This window comes from Ptychodera flava (assembly GCF_041260155.1).
Source record: "Ptychodera flava strain L36383 chromosome 23 unlocalized genomic scaffold, AS_Pfla_20210202 Scaffold_23__1_contigs__length_28996876_pilon, whole genome shotgun sequence".
Lineage (NCBI taxonomy): Eukaryota > Metazoa > Hemichordata > Enteropneusta > Ptychoderidae > Ptychodera > Ptychodera flava.
Genome location: NW_027248277.1, coordinates 23575547 through 23596821, shown reverse-complemented (window position 1 = coordinate 23596821; position 21275 = coordinate 23575547). Strand labels below are relative to the sequence as shown.

Genomic DNA, 21275 nt, shown 5'->3' with positions numbered 1-21275 from the left:
AATTCAGATTCATGAAATTCTTCCCTGTTTAGTCGGCTGAAAATATGGTTTCATCCCCAAAGGTTTCTCAACGTTTTTGTTTTGTAGAGTCAAATGTGCTTAATACCATAGTAAAGGTCTCCAAAAATCTGACCATGGAAATGTGTCATTTTCAAGATGGCGTCCAAGATGGCCGCCATATACTTAAAAGGCAAAGTGAAAAACCCAGGCCTAGTCGAGCCCTCTAAGTTGGCGATCTAAAATTTAAAGCGAATTCATGTGTGTTCGTGTTCCCTCGCTAGTAGATCGCCCGGCTACACGGTTACACACGTAAACATATCAATGCGCCTATCTGAACGTATCCCATGTGCTTTTAGGCATGTCTGAGTTTACAGTTGTACAGTCTAAAATGGGCGGAGAATGGCAGATAAGAAATTAACCCAACATGTGCGGTTAATTCTCAGAAATGTTTTTTTTTATTTGACAGAAAACTAGTTTGTATGCGTAAATACCTCCATGTTCGGCACACAAGACGATATGAAGACGGTAACAAGTGAGAACGGCCCCGCACGCTGAGAAAAAACCCCACGCTACGCACATTCGAGAAAATGGTCCCGGGACATAGAGCATGTCGAGCACACGTGAATCGTCGCGATGCGAAGTCTGCTTGTACCCGGAAGAGAATTACCGTAAAAACCGTATCAATTTGACCACCCTTTTACGACCACCCAATTTTTTTTCTCAAAACATTTTATTTTACCCCTATCAATTCAACCACCGACGGAAACTGTGACTTTCTCAATCCCTATTAATTCGACTGAATGACATAGCTTTCAAAAAAATTCCTTCAGTTGGTGAATGAACGACATTTCAAGACATCAGAAACAACAGCGTTACGAATATAGACGCTTTCTGTTTGTGAATCAATATTCCTTCCTAATTTCACAGATATTTTGTTCTAAACCACATGTTGCTTGTTCCTAAAACGCGTAGACAGATGTGCCCCGTGCACTAAAAAGGACAAGTTGGCGATACCTTTTGCGAAACGCTAAAACAATTGCTGAGAAAAACCGGTATGTTACATGTCGGCACAGACAAAATAGACAGACTGGTAACGGATTGTTTAAGGCGTGAAGCGGTTACATAAGCAATTCATGTTTGCCCCGCCTCATGAAGCTCTCGGCTCTCTTTTTCGAAGAGTGCCATTCATGCATGCTTCGGTAATTTTCTGATTTTCACCAATTGTTAAGCGAAAGTATGTTCGACAAAGTTTTTGTTGTTGTTGTCGTGTGGTGCTGAGCGGAATTGGCGTGATGGCGAAAACGGGAGTGTTTTGAACTTCAGGAAAGTGAGTTTTCCGTTTTAAAAATTCCTCTCATATTTTCATGAATTATAATGAGTGTGTTTGAACCAAATTTGAAAGTCTTTTACCGATACTGTCTGGTTTACTCAATGGTTTACGGTAATTCATACCGTCTTTTACACGTGCGTCAAGGAAGGACATGTTTATGAAACTGCTGGCGTGTTATGTTTTGATTGGCGTGAAGCAGTGTTTCTGGCCTGAGAGCTCACAAAGTAACTATGGTTGCTACGCGACTGGCAGTACGATGCCATCTCGTCGTATTTTTCGCATAATATCGTGTAATTATCAACCACTAACAAAGCCTCCAAAAAGTTTAACACCTTTGAAGCTCATTTTAATATGAAAAGCCAATAGTCTAGTGAGACGACCATGGAACAAAGGGCATGCCGCGTTACCTGTCTGTGATGTCGGCAAGTACGGCCGACACCGCTGCGTGCGTTCTTACCGACTGGAAACAGACTAATATTTTGAAACGCAAATGGGGACAGTGTCAAGGAAAGACGACGACTTATTTTTCAAGCTGAATAAAATGCTCTTTCTGGTTGTGTTAATGAATAAATCGAATATTTAGTTCCCAATTAATAAATCATAGACAGTCTCGATTCTCGGTTTTATGGCAATTTTTGTCGACCGATAAGCTTCAGTCTTTTCACCTTCAATATTCCATTATAATTTCACCTACGGTATATAATATCCTAACCTCCTTTGACTGGTTCCTTCCAAACGTTAACATGCCTTGTGTACGAAAAAGATGTTGTATCTTATGCGAAACAATGAAAAAATAGCTGAAGAAATAACCATGTATCAGTCAGTACGGCAGGCGAAACCCGGAGGCCAATCATACCAATTTGGGACAGAGTAGATCGAAACGCTTGGGTGTTATTAAAGGAAAGGCGGTGACCTATTTTTAAGGCTGAATAAAATGCTCTCTCTGGTTGTGTAACTATGTCGATCGAAATACTGTTCCCAGTTGATTAATCGTGGAAGTCTCGTTCTCCCTTTATAGTTCGATATTTACTGACTCGTTCCTTTTCATTTTTGTCAATCGATGAAAGCATTCTCGTCTTCCATATTCAATCTTACTTTGACCAATGTTATATTCTGACCGTAACTGCCATTAGTTTTGACCAACGTACAAAGGCGTGGCCTATGCACCAAGTTGACAAGATTGTTTTTGAAATGGTGAAGAAATATTTGAGCATGGCCATGCAGTATGCGTGGGGGCCCGGGAGACATCGATGTCACAGTCTTTCCGGCTGTTTACATGTAGCTTAGGGATGTCAAAGGAGATGAATCAGTTAGTTGAATAAACAAAACTTTTCGGACATCATATTTTCATGTCAATTTTGTCAATGTCGGACTTTGGATTTGATTGACAAACCGGAATCGCCTACAGAGATGTTTGCATTAAACACGGACGCACAATTCGGAATAGTTTGTTGTGCCCCTACTGTCGGTCTCAGTCGCGATGTCTCTCCATAAAATTTCGAAGCTATAGGCCTACACTTGTTGTTTCGATGCGCAACGGTACACGGATGACCAGATATTGTATGTTCTTAGGGCTTGGTCAGAATTAACAGGGGGGGGGCTGGTGCGATTGAGGGAGGGTCACTATTTTTCAGGCAGCGGTTTGGGGAGGGCCGCTTCATTTTGCGTATGAGTCAGGGGGACACTAATTTTTGTGCAAGGAAGACACGTAAAATTTTTCATAATTTGAAATGTTACAGAGGAATCCTGAAAAGAGACACGCAACATATAGGACACTCATGTATTGATAGCACTTAACATACACGACATGTTTATAAATACTCCAAAACAAAACAAAACAAAACAAAACAAAACAAAAAACAAAAAAAAAAACAAAAACACCACAATCATAAAATAACATGCAAAAAAGTAGTTTTTTGTTAAACTGCAACAAATGTATATATATTTATAATAAATACTAGTATGCTGCTACTGCTACTTCTGTGAGAGCAATTATAAAAGAAAAAAAAACACACATCAGCTGTTCTAAATGTTGTGTTATTTTCTGTGTTTTGTCCTGTTGTGCATCTTTTGTGTTCTCTTTAGCCTTAGAGAGACATAGCCAGGTCGCTGTCTTCAACAGCGAAGACCCTCTGTCACACTGTGTTTCAAGATACATAATGATCTCATCATCAGTCACCTAAATGCGATAATTGACATAAGTACATTAGAATTGGGTAGCTATGAGTGCATATATGTGCAAGAAATTTGATTTTGGAATTTCCGCACCGAAAATGTTCATTCACTATGCATGGTAGTCTATGGGGAAACTATGATTAATGCTTCTTTAATGTAAAACTTGCTATACTTGGGCATTATAGACATGGGATGATAGACATAATTGGTCTTTAGAAGAATAGGGTGGCGATGAGTGAATATGTGTACAAGAAATTTGATTTGGAATTTCATCTATAATGTTCATTCACTATGCATGGTAGTCTATGGGGAAACCATGATTAATTCTTCTTTAATGTAAAACTTGCTATACTTAGGCTATATGGATGTGGGATAATTAACATTATTACATATGTACCACAGATTACCAATTTGTTGGCAGCGAAATAAAGTTGGTATTTTCACAGACAGAGATAATATAGTCCCTCTATATTTTTTGCATTTTCTAAAAACTGTGACACTTTTCTAAGTATTTTAGCTTTTGATTGAGCTAATTATCACTGCTTTTAAATATTTTACTAATTGCTTGCTTTCAGCAAAGTATTTCACGTGTTTTATCAACTTCAATGCATTTCAGAAACAGGTCACGTGCCATTAAATAATGTTTACATAGAAAACCATGGTTAAGAAATTATTTCACGCTAAATTATGCAAATTAGCTATTATCCCGTACTACTTTCTATTGGTAAATATTGTCGCCGGCTCCTGAACAACAATAAATACTGAAGCGGATTGTATATCTGTGGAAGAAAATAATTATTACGATTGGCAGAACTGTATTTATTTCGAACATTTGGAATCAGAATTTTATTATCGAAGTGAAACTAATATCTCGGCACGGACGGAGCAAAATACTGTGACTACGATGGAAGCGGTGTACCGGTGACGTCTGCAAGATTTGCTGCGGTCTCGACCGAAGACGTCAAAGCTCCTCGTCAGGTTGCAAAAAATAAACGGAAACACCATTATGAAAACGCGTCCCGAAGTTGCTGTTTTCAACGACTGGCTTTGGACAATAACAGCGCAAACTTGTATACTTGAGAGTTTCCGAACCAGTCGTGCTTGACCCACGACCGTGACGTAAAGCTTGCCAGTTTTAATACGTCAGCTGGCGTACAGAAACAGCGACGAAGAATAGGATCTAGATTCGTGATCGGTATCCAGTTCCAATAAATCACTCGCACACGAAGATCAACAACGGCAAATTAGTAATATTGAGTGAGACTGATGACAAATTTAACCCATGACCTCGGTCCGTGAGAAAGGGACCGTGATAGAGGGACCGTGCCTTGATCGAGCACATCGACAAGCGATAGTGTTTGTTTGTTGATATGTATTTCCGATGGTTAGGATTAGGGTTAGGCTTAAGTTAGGGTTAGGGTTAGGGTTAGGGTTAGACTCGTTCACTCCCTCTATATATTCAGACTAGTCTAACCCTAACCCTAAGCCTAACTTACGCCTAACCCTTGGGAATTTTATCGCTACAAAAATGCATGTATGCGTATATGTCATGATACATTAGCCTTGTACCAATGTTGAACAAAATTGGCTGAGGCACATCTGAGTTAGGGCCACATATATGAAAGTTATATAATTATTATTAGAGACTTTATTTCGGACTCATTGTCCATATAACAACAAAAGAAAATCTGGTGATAAATATACACAGCTTGGTTAAGTTATACAAAAAGAAGCTTATTCCATAACTTTATCATTTCAGAGTTTAAATATAATGAGTCATACACACATCGTACAATATCATTACTGCTTCTCAGAAGTCTTTGCTTTAAACCATAAATTTGCCTTCGTAGCAAGGCATCAAAGTTATTGATTCTGTTAGATATAAACATAGAGCTTGCACTACTACGTTTATCATAACCCAATAAAAGACGAGCAGCATTATTGTAAGCAACTTTCGATTACCTCATAATATTAACAGAATATTCCATCCAAATTGGATCGCCATACAATTGATAACAATATGTTTTGAAAAGACACTCTTTAATTCAAAGATACATCGAGAAAATTTTCTCATAAGCATATTAGCTGATATATAAAAGCATCTCATCTGTCGCTCAATATCGTCATCATCACGAAAGTGATCGTTGAGAACAAAACCCAAATGTGTCTTCTTTGTGACAAATACTAATTTAACTCCATTGAGATACACAGAAGGAATGTTACGAATCATAGAAGAATCGCATCTCACACACATACATTTGGTCTTTTTGTTATTAAATAAAATATCATGAGTAGTACCATATTCACTACAAATATTGAGTAACTTCTGAGTTCCCTTGACAGAAGGACTAATCAGACAAATATCATCAGCATACATTAAATGATTGACGAACAGTCCTCCAATGTTACAACCTGTTTGGAATTAGATAGCATAAAGCTCAGATGATCAATATAGATATTAAAAGCTTTGGTGACAAGATCCCACCTTGCTTTACACCATTGGAGACAGTAAAACCACTGGTAGTAGCAAATATTCAAGTGAGAACCTTGAAGGTCGAAGTGGAGAAGGGTTCCATGTGAACAGCAGTCATCCTGGCAGCCATCTTGGATCGTATTGTCAAATAAAATTACATACATATGTACAATGGAGTACATTATCCTTGTGATAAATTTAAATGAATTCGGTCCAGGCACTTCTGAGAAATGACTCCAGGCGGACGGACCCACGGACCGACGGAGCCCTAACCATAAGTCCCCCAGACTTCATCTGCGGGGACTAAAAAAGTCAAATGGATTTATTTGCCTGAAAAAACACTGAGTAAGACCCCAAAAGTACTTAATTAGGATGGATAGTGAAGGATTTGGTGTTTTGTAAGAATATGGAACCATCCTGGACGCCATTATAAAATAAGACCGTTCTGATGGTCAGACTTTGGTAGACTTTTGGTATTTTATTCTCTACACCTGATGCTACATGAAAATGCCAAAAAAACATTTTGTAGCAATTTTTGTAGGGTAAGGTGTTTTTTTGTCACGTTTTAGCTGTTTTTTGCGACCCCAAACTGGCCATGTCACAGATCTTCCAAACACTGCACTGTCTTCGGAACTGTAGCCTTGTTAAAATAGAAATTTGGACATAACCTTTAAAGTCAGAATTTTTGGCGGGAAAATAAAACCACAATTGGATAAATATTTTATGTCTATCTTTATGACGATTTCACGGGATTTCTTTTAGAAATTTAAGTATATAAATAAATCATAAATTCTCATTTTAAGCTATTAGAGACTACTATAGTCTATAGAAGCTTATGTGATCTTCCGGCATCTGGCGTCCATCATCAGTATGTATGTATGTATGTATGTATGTATGTATGTATGTATGTATGTATGTATGTATGTATGTATGTATGTATGTATGTATGTATGTATGTATGTATGTATGTATGTATGTATGTATGTATGTGTGTGTGTGTGTGTGTGTGTGTGTGTGTGTGTGTGTGTAGGTGTGTGTAGGTGTGTGTGTATATATGTAAGTATGTATGTATGTATGTATGTATGTATGTATGTATGTATGTATGTATGTGTGTGTATGTATGTATGTATGTATGTATGTATGTATGTATGTATGTATGTATGTATGTATGTATTGTTACGTACGTCATTTTCCCCACACTCATCATGACCTGAGTTCAATTAGTCTATAACATTCTCAAGGTCACCGCCCTTAATGACCCGACAACCTTGAATTCAATTAGTCGTGTTGGAATGTTCTGCAAATTTAGTTAGCTGTGTAAGAGAGATGATTTTAGAACAGTAATTAGCATGTCAATAAACGTTCTTGAGTGTTCTTATATACCCTTATGTAAGCACATGTGTATAAAAAGGGACGCGCACAGCTTTTAGTCAGACTTTTTGGGTTGTGTCTCTTGTGTGTTACTTCAAGTCTTTGAAAACTCCAGCAGTAGTCATTCTCAGGACTTTTCAAGACCTTCACTGCCAACGCTGGATTTATACTGTGGACTTTGTGCAATTTTAAGCCTGCAAGCCAAAGGACTGTTCATTCATCCGACAGACTGTTACAACTCTGAGAATGGAGCTTTGCTGTCCCAGCTGAGATAAGTAGTCTGTACATTTTTAAAGCTTGTACTCTATTCTGGACTTAGCAATTAGTTTTATTTTCGTAACAAATTTTGTTTAAACCTTAACTGCTGAGTTCACCCTTTTGTTCGTTTTCTCAGCACGTAACAAAATTGGGGGCTCGTCCGGGAGCGAATATTTTGAGCCGTTCGACAACATTTTGCCTGCCTTTTCAAAACTACTGTATACCGTGAACTCAGCGAAATTCAATCATGGCGGAATTCAAGCCAGGCGAATTTATTGATGACCTTGATCAGGACACATTAATTCCCTCAGAAAAGACAACCTCATAGCACTGGCAAATTTCCTTAAAGTAGATGTCAAAAGATCTAAACGCAAGCAAGAAATACAGTTCAAGATTGTAAAACATTTGTTAATTCAGGCCATTTTGAGGAATCCGCCTTAAAAGATTATGAGCCTGAGTCTTCCTTTGAACTCAAAAATTAGAATTAGAAACACAGGCAGATTTGGCACGTGAAAAGTTGCAAATGGAAGAAAGACAGAGAGAGAAAGATAGGCAGGAAAGATAAGAAATGGATGAAAGACAGAGAGAAAAAGAATTGCGATTAGAAGAACAGCGATTACAGGTAGAAATGAGACGTTTAGAGCTTGGAAAGTCAGGAAAATTCTTCCCTTCAGACGGTTTTGACATCACTAAGCATTTTAGGTTAGTTCCCCCTTTCCAAGAAAAGGATGTTGATAAATATTTCCTTCATTTTGAGAAAATTGCTCAGAGTCTGAATTGGCCTAAGGAGTCCTGGTCTATGCTTGTGCAAAGTGCTTTGGTGGGTAAAGCCAGAGAATTCATGTTGACTTTGCTCGAACAAAAGAACAACTGTTTGATCGTTGGTGTTCTTCGGAAAAGGTCAGTCAGAATTTTGAAAAATTACGACAACTTGTTTTGATTGAGGAATTTAAAAGGTGCATCCGGAGTGACATCAAGACGTTTATCAATGAACAAAAGGCAGATACATTGGAGGTTGCTGCACGTTTGGCCGATGATTATTCATTGACCCACAAATCTTCATTTCTCAGCAACATCCCAGTCCTTTTCATGCAGAAACAATGCAGGTAAATTTAACTCCTTCTTTTCATCCAAGAATTTTTCAAAGGAGAGTAGGAAATCACATGACAACAGTTCACAGAGTTAAAGTAACACTCCCACATCATCAGATCCCAAGTCTCAATCTCCTTCTGACAAACAGTTTGGTACACTTTCTTGTAATTATTGTAAGAAAGACGGCCATTTAATGTCAGATTGTTTCAAATTGAAAAGAAAACGTTAAGGTCAAAGTGGTCAAAGTGGATCTAAGCCCACCGGCTTTATTTCTTCATCAACTCAATTAGAGTCTAATAATGTGTGTAACACATTTCCTGAGGTTAAACCCCTCTTATCCCCAATTAATGAGGTCAAGGTCAATTCTTCTCAAGATAGCATTATGGGTATTTTCGAACTATTTATTTATGATGGTTTTATATCACTGTCTAGTGATTTGTCTTCTGCTACCCCTGTCAAAATTTTAAGATATACCGGAGCTTCCCAGTCTCTTTCGTTGGCAGATACCCTGCCGTGTTCTGAAAAGTCATTTTCAGGTTCTAAAGTTCTTATTAAGGGGTAGATTGTAATGACTACATTCCTGTTCCTCTCCATAATGTCTATTTGTCTTCGCACTTTGTTTCTGGACCTGTGACTGTAGGTAATAGGCCTTTTTTGCCTTTTGGAGGGATTCACCTTCTTCTTGGAAACGACCTTGCTGGGGACAAGGTCATCACTAATCCACTTGTGACTGATAATCCTAGATTAGATGAGGATCCAGAGCCAATTGAACAAGAGATACCTGATTTATTTCCTTCATGTGCAATTACTCGAGCCATGTAAAAAAAAACTTCCGAGAATCAAAATACTCTCAAAAATAATGTCACAGATGTTGACTTAAATGACACCTTTCTCAGTCAGGTGTTTGACACGGATCATTCCGTTATCCCTCGTGGATTTGAAACTTCCAGTAAAACTTCTGCTGACCAAAGTCAGACATTTTCTAGATCAAATCTCATTGCAGAACAACACAAAGACCCAGATATTATGTCTTTGTTTGACAGGGTAGATGAAGAAGGTGAAACTTCAGATAGCTCTGTTTCCTATTATACAAAATCTGGTATTCTCATGCGTAAATGGAGACCTCCAGATGTCTTGGTTGATGATGATTGGGCTATAAAACATCAAATTGTGGTTCCAAAGTCCTATCTTGCTGAAATATTGCGCCTGGCCCATGAAACCCCCTGGGCTGGTCATTTGGGAGTAAGGAAAACTTATCATAAAATTCTCAGTCACTTTTATTGGCCTAATCTCAGGCAGGATGTAGCACATTTCTGTAAAACTTGTCACACATGTCAGATGGTAGGAAAGCCGAATCAGACCATTCCAAAAGCCCCTTTACAGCCAATTCCTGCTATCCAAGAACCCTTTAGTAGGATTCTGATAGACTGTGTTGGGCCCCTACCAAAACAAGATCTGGAAATGAGTACATGTCGACAATAATATGTACATCAACTCGGTTGCCAGAAGCCATACCACTGAGAAACATAAAGACAAAGACTATAGTGAGAGCTTTAGTCAAATTTTTCACTTTATTCGGCCTCCCTAAATGTGTCCAGTCCGATCAAGGCTCCAACTTTATGTCTGGATTTTTCAACAAGTAATGGATCAGCTAGGCATTAAACAGTATAGGTCATCCGCCTATCATCCATAAAGTCAGGGTGCTCTTGAGCTATTTCATCAAACTTTGAAAAATATGATTAGGACCTACTGTTTTGACACACCAAAGCAGTGGGATGAAGGAATTCATTTTCTGCTCTTTGCTGTTAGAGAGTCAATTCAAGAGTCTCTTGGTTTTAGCCCATTTGAGCTTGTATTTGGACATACAGTCCGTGGCCCACTTAAGCTCGTTAAAGAGAAATTCCTATCAGACGACGATGATTGTCTGAATATTTTACAATATGTATCAGATTTTCGTACAAAACTCTCTAAAGCATGTGAATTAGCCAGAGAAAATCTTGAGTCATCTCAGCAGTCAATGAAATCAAATATGATAAAAACACCTCAAAACGGAAGTTTGAACCAGGTCAAAAAGTTCTTTTTCTACTTCCGGTTCCTGGCAAACCACTCCATGCTCGTTACTTTGGGCAATATCTAATTGATAAGAAATTGAGTGATTTAAATTACATCATAAAAACACCTGACAGGCGAAAACAAAAACAGCTATGTCACATAAATATGCTTAAGCCATATTTGGATAGGGATAATCCTACTAAAACACAGCCTGTCAGTGCAGTCAGTTCTAGCCATTATGAAGATAGTGATACTGAAACTGACTTGAGTGAAAATACCCTAAATTCAAAGCTGGGCTCGGTCAAGCTTCAGAACTCAGAAATCCTGGAGAATCTGGAGTCTACAAAGTTGGCACACCTCCAGCCAGAACAACAACAACAGGTGAAAGAACTGCTCCATGAATACAAACACCTGTTTCAAGATGTTCCAACGAGGACAAACGTCATCTATCACGATGTTGATGTTGGGGACATTAAGCCTGTAAAAACGATCTATACAGACCGAATCCTACGAAAGGGAAATATCTCCAGGAAGAAGTCAAATACCTGTTGGACAATGACTTTATTGATCAAGTAGAAGTAACTAGAGTTCGCCGTGTATACTTGTTCCCAAATCAGATCACAGTTATGTATGTGCACGGACTACAGGAAAGTGAACACTCTAACAAAGACAGACACTTTCCCAATCCCGAAGATTGATGATTGCATCGATCGAGTGGGAAAAGTCAAGTATTTGACAAAATTTGATCTACTAAAGGGATTTTGGCAAGTCCCTCTGACGGATTGTGCTCGTGAAATATCCGCCTTTGTTACACCAGACGGATTGTTCCAGTACAAGGTGATGCCATTCGGAATGAAGAACTCTCTGGCAACGTTCCAACGGATGATCAATGACGTCATATCCGGGCTAGAAGGATGTGAAGCTTACGTCGACGACGTCGTCCTGTATAGTGACACCTGGGAGGAACACATCAGCTCATGCGGAAGTTCTTCGAGAGACTGAGCAAAGCAATGTTGACTGTCAACCTTGCCAAATCTGAGTTTGGTTGGGCGAGGGTGACTTACCTTGGACATACTGTAGGACAGGGTGAGGTAAAACCTGTTGATGCCAAAATTAGTGCCATTTCACGTTTTCCCATACTAAACTGCAAACGACAACTGATGCGCTTTCTCGGTATGGCTGGTTACTACAGAAAATTCTGTCCAAATTTCTCCACAATTACTGAGCCTTAGACTAACTTACTTAAAAAGAAAGTAAAGTTTGTTTGGTCAGAGCAATGCCAATAGGCATTTGATACTCTTAAAGCCATACTGCAAAGTACTCCAGTCTTATCTGCACCAGATTTCAGTTTGCCATTCAAATTAGCTGAAGATGCTAGTAATACGGCTGCTGGTGCTGTTTTATTGCAAGAGGATAGCCATGGGATAGATCATCCTGTTTACTACTTTTCACGCAAATTTAACAAACCCCAGAGAAACTACTCTACAATTGAAAAAGAGTGTTTATCTTTGATATTAGCTTTACAGCATTTTGAAGTTTATGTTACTTCTTCAACTCAGGCAATAATGGTTTATATCGATCACAAGCCTCTTGTATTTCTGCAGAAATTTAAAGGCAAAAATCAGACATTGCTAAGATCGAGTTTAATATTACAGGAGTTTAATCTTGATATTAGACATATCAAAGGCAGAGACAATTTAATTGCAGACTGTCTCTCTCGTATTTAGAGTTTATTGTTGTTCACACTTTTAATATCACATTTGTAAAAGAAATTTTTTCTTTGAAAATTTTCCTTTTGAAGAGGGGGTGTGTTATGTAGGTCATTTTCCCCCACACTCATCATGACCTGAGTTCAATTAGTCTAGAACATTCTCAAGGTCATTGCCCTTAATGACCTCACAACCTTGAATTCAATTAGTCGTGTTTGGAATGTTCTGGAAATTTAGTTAGCTGTGTAAGAGAGATAATTTTAGAACAGTAATTAGCATGTCAATAAAAGTTCTAGATTGTTCTTATATACCCTTATGTAAGCACATGGGTATAAAAAGGGACGTGCACAGCTTCCAGTCAGACTTTTGGGATTGTGTCTCTTGTGTGTTACTTCAAGTCTTTGGAAACTCCAGCAGTAGTCATTCTCAAGACTTTTCAAGACCTTCACTGCCAACGCTGGATTTATACTGTGGACTTTGTGCAACTTCAAGCCTGCAAGCCAAAGGACTGTTCATTCATCCGACAGACTGTTACAACTCTGAGACTGGAGTTTTGCCGTCATAGCTGAGATAAGTAGTCTGTACATTTTTAAAGCTTGTACTCTATTCCGGACTTAGCAATTAGTTTTATTTTCGTAATAATTTTATTTAAACGTCAACTGCTGAGTTTACCCTTTTGTTTGTTTTCTCTGCACGTAACAGTATGTATGTATGTATGTATGTATGTATGTATGTATGTATGTATGTATGTATGTATGTATGTATGTATGTATGTATGTATGTGTATGTGTGTGTGTGTGTGTGTGTGTGTATGTATGTATGTATGTATGTATGTATGTATGTATGTATGTATGTATGTATGTATGTAGGTATGCATGTATGTATGTATGCATGTACGTACGTACGTATGTACGTACGTACGTACGTATGTACGTATCAATGTATGTATGTATGTGAGGATGTCCGTCAAATCAAATATTTGGAGAACTTCATATTTGGTGTGTAGCTGCATAATTCCAATATCTCCAGACATTGTTTCATTTTTGCGTTTGCGTCAAAAATATGCAAATTAGATCAAAAACACAATTTTCATTAAAAAATCCTCTTCTTCATAACCGCCAGTCAGACAGCTTTAATATTCAGTGTGTATGTACCAAGGGGAGACTTCACTCAGTTTTATTGAAACTGTGTTGAAATATGCAAAATTGTATTTTTAAAGAATTTTTGTAAATTTTGGTCCAAAAATCTTTAAAAATTTGTTTTTTTCAAGACTGCTATTAGACATCTTTGATATTTGACATAAAGATGCCCAAGGATGACAATAGTGGGGTTTTTTGAAATTGTGCTGAAATATGCAAATTTCTATTTTTAGGCATTTTTTGGCATTTTTGGTCAACATAACTTATTCTCAAAACTACTTGTCTGATAGCGTTTTGCAATTTTGTATATAAGTTCCTAGGGGTGTTATGGAATAAATCTTTGGCTCAAAGTGTTTGGAAACTCTCAAATGTGTATTTTTAGGCATTTTCTCATCATGTGACCTCAAATGACCTAAACCTATCCTGGATGAATTGTAAGACAGTATGTTGAGGCTATAAACAGTATGGTGTCAAATTCGGTATCAATTTGTAGTGAAATTTGATGAAAAAACAAATCTGAGGTTAATTTTTTGATAAGGACCGAGTTTAGCAATTTTTCTGAGGAAAAAATTGCATCAGGCATATTTCCAGAAGTCAACATGACTCCCACAGTGCAACTATACTTCTGTTTACATTCAACTTGAAAGTGGTGATAACATTGATTAAATTTCCCACTAGGGGACCGGGCAAGTAAAAGGATTAATGACAAAGTAAACGCAAATTAGGGGTGGACCATTAATATACTGGGGGAGGTCTGGAAGACTTTTTGGGAAAAAATCCCAACAGAAGTGAAGTAAAAAAAATCGTCTGCAAATGGTTCGACGTACAAAAAAAGTTGAAGTTGAAAAGTTGAAAATATATAATATATATCCAGTGGAGCATTTGGAAAAAATAATGCATGAGAACATCTTCCAGATTCCCCTAAATATCAAATGGTCCACCCCGTAGCTTTTTCCTTTTACAGTTGTTTTAACATGATTTCAGATCAAAAGTAACTGAGGCCAAAGTTTTTCTCAAAGTGTTGTCACATAAAGTTTTCAAATATTGGTAAAGAAGGCACAATTTGGGTTTTAACAATAAAATATTTTTGAATTGCAAGCCAAATTCGGCCGCCGTCAGTGAGAACACAAACTTATGCCCTTGGATTTATAGACAAAGTCTTGCCAAGGAATGATTAAGTAACATGTGAGATTTAATATGACTTATTTACATGAATGCAAAGCTTTCTTCAAAAGTTGAATGATATACTGTAAAATGGAATACATTAGCTGTATTTGAGGTTTATTTGACATAGCAGACCATTTTCAGCCAATATTTCTAATGTGAGCCACACTGAAACGGCTGTCACAAAAGAAGACCTTTGCGCTTGGTGTCTGGTGTTATGCTGTGTACTTCTTCCAGACCATTCACGTCTACAGTAGCTTCAGAGACAATTGTCTCTATTTTTTATTATAACCATTAACATCGCAGATCCGGTTGTATTATAAGGTGGTTGATAATTATTATCAATCAAGTGAAAAATGAAGATTAAAATGGTTATCTGAATAATCTTTGGCGTCCTTCTCTGTCTAACAATCTTATCACATGACCTGGTCAGTACATATTTAGATATTACCGAAAGTTATCGATATCACATAATTTATTCACAAACATTTGAGATAAAAATGAATGAATTTTGGTACTGCGTATGCTGGGTAAGGCGGCGACAGGTTGAATGACTTCGTTTTTGACAGTGTTAGCCTTAAGAAGACAAAAAATGCAAACAAAAACGACAAAGTAGTAATTCATATTGTTGAAACTGACGGGCTACAGGAAAAGATAATCTGCAACATAGGGTAGACTGTTTGCCTTTTCGGACCTTCTCTATGGAATGACTCGTATTTGCGCTTCCAGTTATTCTGCCACGTCGAAGTACAGACAGCCTCACATCTCCTCAGATAAGGAGCGGAAGGAGGGCCCTAATAATTCCATAAACAACTTAACAATTGTATCGTACACTAGATTAAAGGGACAAAGTCTCTCATTTTTTTACACTATTTCGTCATTTTAGTTTCTTTTTGAATATTATTGATGTTGTTCTACTCACCTATATATGCTCAATCACCAGTTGTTACAGTTCAACCCTCACCTTGTGCATGGCTATAATGCGTGAATCCTTCTATAAAACCATCGCTTGTACATTCCAAAAAGACGGAAGAAATCATGTATTATGTATGCCCATGTACAGGGTATGAGTTGAGCTGTGGTAACCACCATTTCGATGCGTGACTCAAAAGCCATTTTGAGTCGACAAAAATGCAGTTTCGCGCTCTTAATATTACAAAATTTCTAACATGGGAGGGGACACTCCCCCACACCCACCCCGTTAATTCTCTCCAACCGTCATTCATTGGTTGGTAATGCTCTGGGGCAGTGGACTTGTCCTCCCCAATGCTAACTCTGAGGAGGGCAAAGGTAAACTTTGCCCTCACTTTGTTGAGTTAATTGCAGTTTGAGCTATGCATTTTACAAACATTTGAAATGTGGGGGACACCCCCCACACCCATCCCTTCACTCTTCTTCACTCTTAATCCATGGTTGGTTTATCTAGTGTACAGGGGAAGGGGCACTCCGCCCATGCTAATTTTGATGGTTGCAAAGACATACTTTGTTCTCCCAAAACATTATTGAGTCAATTTGCTTTTGAGTTCATTAAAATGCAGCTTTGAGCTCTATATTTTGCAAAAGTTTCTAACAAGGGGGGGGATACCCCCTCCCACACCCACCCCCTCCTTTTTTTCTCGTGGTGTACCATGTCTACCAACCATTGCAATAACTTTCATGAAAATGTGTAATGCAGGCCATGAGCGCATGCATGCCATGAATATGAAATTGTTGTAAGAAACCAGGAATGTGGTCAAACGTAGTAGTAGTGTTTGAAGAAAACTACCAAAACACGCAAAAACTCATGGACAGTAAAACAAAATACTGAAAAAAAGAAAATTGCATCTACCAGCTCCATGACAGAAATCATAACTGATGTACATAAGAAACATATATATATATATATATATATATATATATATATATATATATATATATATATATATATATATATATATAATATATATATATATATATATATATATATATATATATATATATATATTTATCACATGAACTGGCCCGTATCTCCACCTGTGTGACGTACACCAGCACAGATAAGAAATCCATATTACCCCTGTTGTACGTCATCAACCGGAACTTTTTTCCTGAAACACAGAATTTTGACAAAAGGTGACCCGGCGCGATAAATCCAGATATGGAAACATAGAAGGCATGTCCAACGAAATTCCACTGTCGCTAAAGATTTAGCTATTCCCAAGAATCTGGGACGAATATACCTAACAGCAAGAATCGAATGAGGATACCATCGATCATTTGGCTCAGTAACGTCACTGCTCCAGTCGTAAGGCTCAATGTGGACGTCGTCGTACCTGGCGATCGCCAAGCGACGTCGTACCTGGCGATCCCGGTTGGCGATAAACCCTAAAGATACACCTCAACGAAAGTTCAACTTAATAAATGAGTACCGTATAATCTTCGGGAAAGCGACATAGAAGGCACAAGCATAAAGTCATTCGACGAACAACGATAAATTTCCTTCATCACACAAATTATTCCGTCGTTTCTCGATCGAGATCAAACCTGCAGCGGAAGGCTGTAGTGAAGACATATACACTCTGCAGTGCAGCGCTGTAGAATCCGATTTATTTTGAAAGTTGACTCGGACAACACTCACTGTACAACAGAACAGAGTTCCCATCAAGTAACAAAATTGAGATGCACCTACGGGCGATACGTGTCACAGCAAACATCAAAGTCCATAAAACGAAAACATTGATTGACGACTGAGATGGCCACCGGCGCGGCGGAGACCGGTGACGTATACGGCAGTGCCAACAACAACAAGCGTACACTCTGTGTGTCATCGATCTGAATCTTTCGGGCTCGCTATAAGGTCGTAAACTTGTGATATTTTAAAAGCCACAGCATATCTAAGTATGATAACTACTGTTTCGATAGTGCCATTGTATTAACTTCATAAATGTAATTGTAAATATTCTAAATAACTCAAAATACTATGCCTATCCGTCGGTAGCACGGTACGGTGAAAGCTATGATGGCAGACTTGCCTTGGCATCGCTCCAGCGCGAGACAATGATTGACACACGCACGTGACCGAATCCGGATGTCTGATTGGTGGAGATACCTTTCGCTGTAGCGAAATTTCAGCTTAATCGGATTTATGAATGAAAGTATACCTGTAAACATTTGCACATCTCCTGGGTGACGGGCCGCTTTACTCGTTAAATGAAAGTAATCCGCGTAAATAAAACACAAAATCGCGATAAAAATCATGCAATTTGTTAAAATAATTTTGATCCATCCACATCAAAGAAAAATAAGAAGACTGTTCATGTGATAAATATATAATCCCATGGAATTTTTCTCTGTTTGACGTCATCGTATACTCGTGTTTTTCGCGGAGCCGCACAACTTCTCGCCTTCGGCTCGAAGTTGTACGGCTCCGCGAAAAACACTCGTATACGATGACGTCAAACAGAGAAAAATACCATGGGATTATATATAAATATATATATATATATATATCAATTTTTAAAGCACACTGACCTGACCAGTAGTTGTAGAGCTTTTAACTTTTTGATAATTTTTACATTTTTCCATCTCATTTGTGATTCAGATGTCAGTGACTCAGAAAGTGATACCGGCGACATTAGAAATTAACTTTTCCACATAACAAGATCGGCAGACAGTGCACTACTTGGAAATCAATAAACTACGGAGACTACGTTTCATGGTCAATTATGTGATATTTTGAACACACACTCATATCTGACAAAAATTGATATCAGCAGTATTCTCCCCAGAGAATTATAGAGTAGTGGCTTCCACCCATTAATTTTTGAAAAAAAACAATTGAAAATCATTACCCTAACAATTTCATGTAGCAAATTAGTCACTGCTGTATGTTTTTTCTGGTCGCTTTTTTCATGTACTTCATGACTCAAATTCCACCGACTCCACTCTCCGTAAATAATGAATGCTCCCTTATAAAACCAAGCGGTATTTTTGCCGTTCTATAAAGTCAGGTTTTTTGCGTCCACTAGTTCATCTCCGTTTAAACATAAACACAAGATATGGCTTTTTCAGTCCATGGTTTCAGTCTACACTTCTTACCACATTCACAATGATAATTAATAAGTCCAGTCATACAAAAATGTCGTTTTTCCGAAAAACGTGGACTTCCGATCCGGGCTGCAGCATTTACATTGTATGCACTCCACGGAAGGACATCAATTGAATTGATACATGCAGTATTATCTTGGGATGACGTCACCGAGGACATATTGCAATCCTGACGGGTGCAACACGCCGCCGGGTAACACATACTAGATAAGGTACCTCTTTCAGAACACCTGGTACCACCAGGCAGCAGTTCAAGATGATCCCATTCTGTCGTTTATTCACTGTTTCATGGACATGGTAATTTTATTACCATGAATTACTTGGATTATTCGTTTAGTTTTGGTTTTGGTGTCATATTCTTTGTCTTTGAGCTGAGAACTATGCGCACCAACCACGATACAGTGATGTAATCAACTCCTCAAATTAAGGGCAGTTCTTCAGGCGGGTCACTGCCCAGTTAAGAAGACAATTGCAATGCCACGTCGACCTAATAACCAAGTCATGTAATTAAATAAGCGATATGACCATTTTTGGTACTGCATAGCTTTCCTTGTTTCTTCTTTTAATTTCCAGGGACTTTGTGGCCCCTTTTGGTTTCAAAATGTTTAGAATGTATTACTCTTTGCAAAAATGTAATCTATTTTCATCCAAATGAATGAAACAACACACAGAAGTGGGAATGTAATTATCGAAAGTTTTAAGAGGAACTACCACCATTGCAAAACGACTGTCCACGACACGGTCCGGTAGCAGAAAGAGCGACAACTATTGCAGGCAATGAATCTATTAACATAGAATTATGTCTGCTCTTTATTCACAGCAAGTGCTTGGGAGAAATTTGAGCCAGGGGAGGTGCCGGGGGCATGGAGGTTTTGCCAAAAAGGACAGCCAGGGAACAAGCTATTGCCTGCGACAGTTGCCTGCAGGTCCTTCAACTCATCTACGATGAAGTGACCAATAATCAAACTGAGGTAAGAATTAAGAACAAAATATACCCTTAACGTCCGAGTTGTCAGATTTACTGACGAACTATGCAGTTCATGATCTCATCGTCATGTTTACTGTACTTTTTGCCGTATTTTTTACTCACAAGATCCCCACCCAGCCACTCGTCATTCAATGGTTGCCTTCTATCTTTTGAGCAGACACCTCCTCAATTTTTGTTTTAATTTAGAATCATCATTATTTATTTTTGTTGATTCTTGGTCAGGATTAACCATCTTGAGAAACATAGATATCAATAGCAAAGTTACTTTCAGCCAAAATCACGCCATTAATTTTACGACCGGGAAATGATGAACGCTATATGCCATTTCATATTCAACCAATCACTCTTGTTAAAGCCTCGGTATTTCTCATTTTGACATATTTTGTTTGAAACGGTATCTCCAATTTTTAAAACTAGCTGATAATTGATATTGAACCTCACAGTTGTTATGAAACACGTGGGTCATTTCGAATTTTACAGGCAATATTTAGTGTTTGCATGTATCTACAACAGCACAAATCTTGTTAATATCTTCATTATATAGTATTCCAAGATTTATGTACAGGAAATTTTTGATGGTGAAAATTGTCAAAATGAGAAATACTGGGGTTTTAAGAGTAAAAGAACAGGAAGATATCAACTTTCATTTTCTGAAACCCTTCCTCGAAATTGCATTACTAATTATAGACTATTGTTTCTGGCTAATTAATTATTTTTTTCATCCAGGCATTTGCTGGCCATGCGCTTGGGTCGTTTTGCAACCTACTGCTAGTGGGAACCGGACTGCAAGATGCAAGCGTTTTGTTGATAAAAACGTCGACTACTTTTTCAGAGTCATCGAAAAAGATCTGGTGAGTTTAAAGTTCTGTATATTTCTCTAGTTCTTTCTGGAATTCTCCACAAGAAGTAAATTTTAAAGAACGAAGAAGATACTTTGTACGTTTGTATAAGCCTTAAATTTGTTGAACACTACATGAATGGACTTCAGGGATTTGGAAAGGAAATATTTTGTTCTTTATAGCCGGATGGAAAGGGTTTACGCGGGAGAAAATGAACACATCTCAACATCGTATTGAAATAGGAAGGTATCGGACTCTATGTAACCAGAATACGTTCACTGCGTTATGACAAGTTCAGTTTAATTTACGGTTTTTGTCGCCATTTAAATCCAGGAACCCGAGACTTTCTGTAGCACCGTCAGACTCTGCCGTGGCCATTACTCTGGTAGAAAATACTATGGTAGAGAGAAGGTTGAGATCTCGAAGCCTTGCACGCCGGAAGAGAGGGGCGCTATCAATGATTTAAAGAAACTAAAGCCGTTTTTTGGTATCATCGAGCTACATGAATGGTTCATGATGGCTGGTGATCAAGTAAGTGATGCTATGACGTCATTCGTCAATGTGGTTTCAATTCGGATATCACGTGATTGTTTTGATCA

At 38.1% G+C, this 21275-nt stretch overlaps 1 protein-coding gene across 1 annotated transcript in view; it reads left to right on the top strand.

Annotated features, from left to right (window-relative positions):
- LOC139123972 (uncharacterized) overlaps positions 1-21193 on the top strand; it is a 23725-nt gene extending 2532 nt beyond the window's left edge. Inside the window, exons 2-4 of the mRNA XM_070690116.1 lie at positions 19670-19820; positions 20564-20688; positions 21010-21193. Coding sequence (XP_070546217.1) covers positions 19713-19820; positions 20564-20688; positions 21010-21142 — 366 coding nt within the window. The 5' untranslated portion in view covers positions 19670-19712 and the 3' untranslated portion in view covers positions 21143-21193. The remainder of the gene's footprint in view (positions 1-19669; positions 19821-20563; positions 20689-21009) is intronic.
- The last annotated feature ends 82 nt before the right edge of the window (positions 21194-21275 follow it).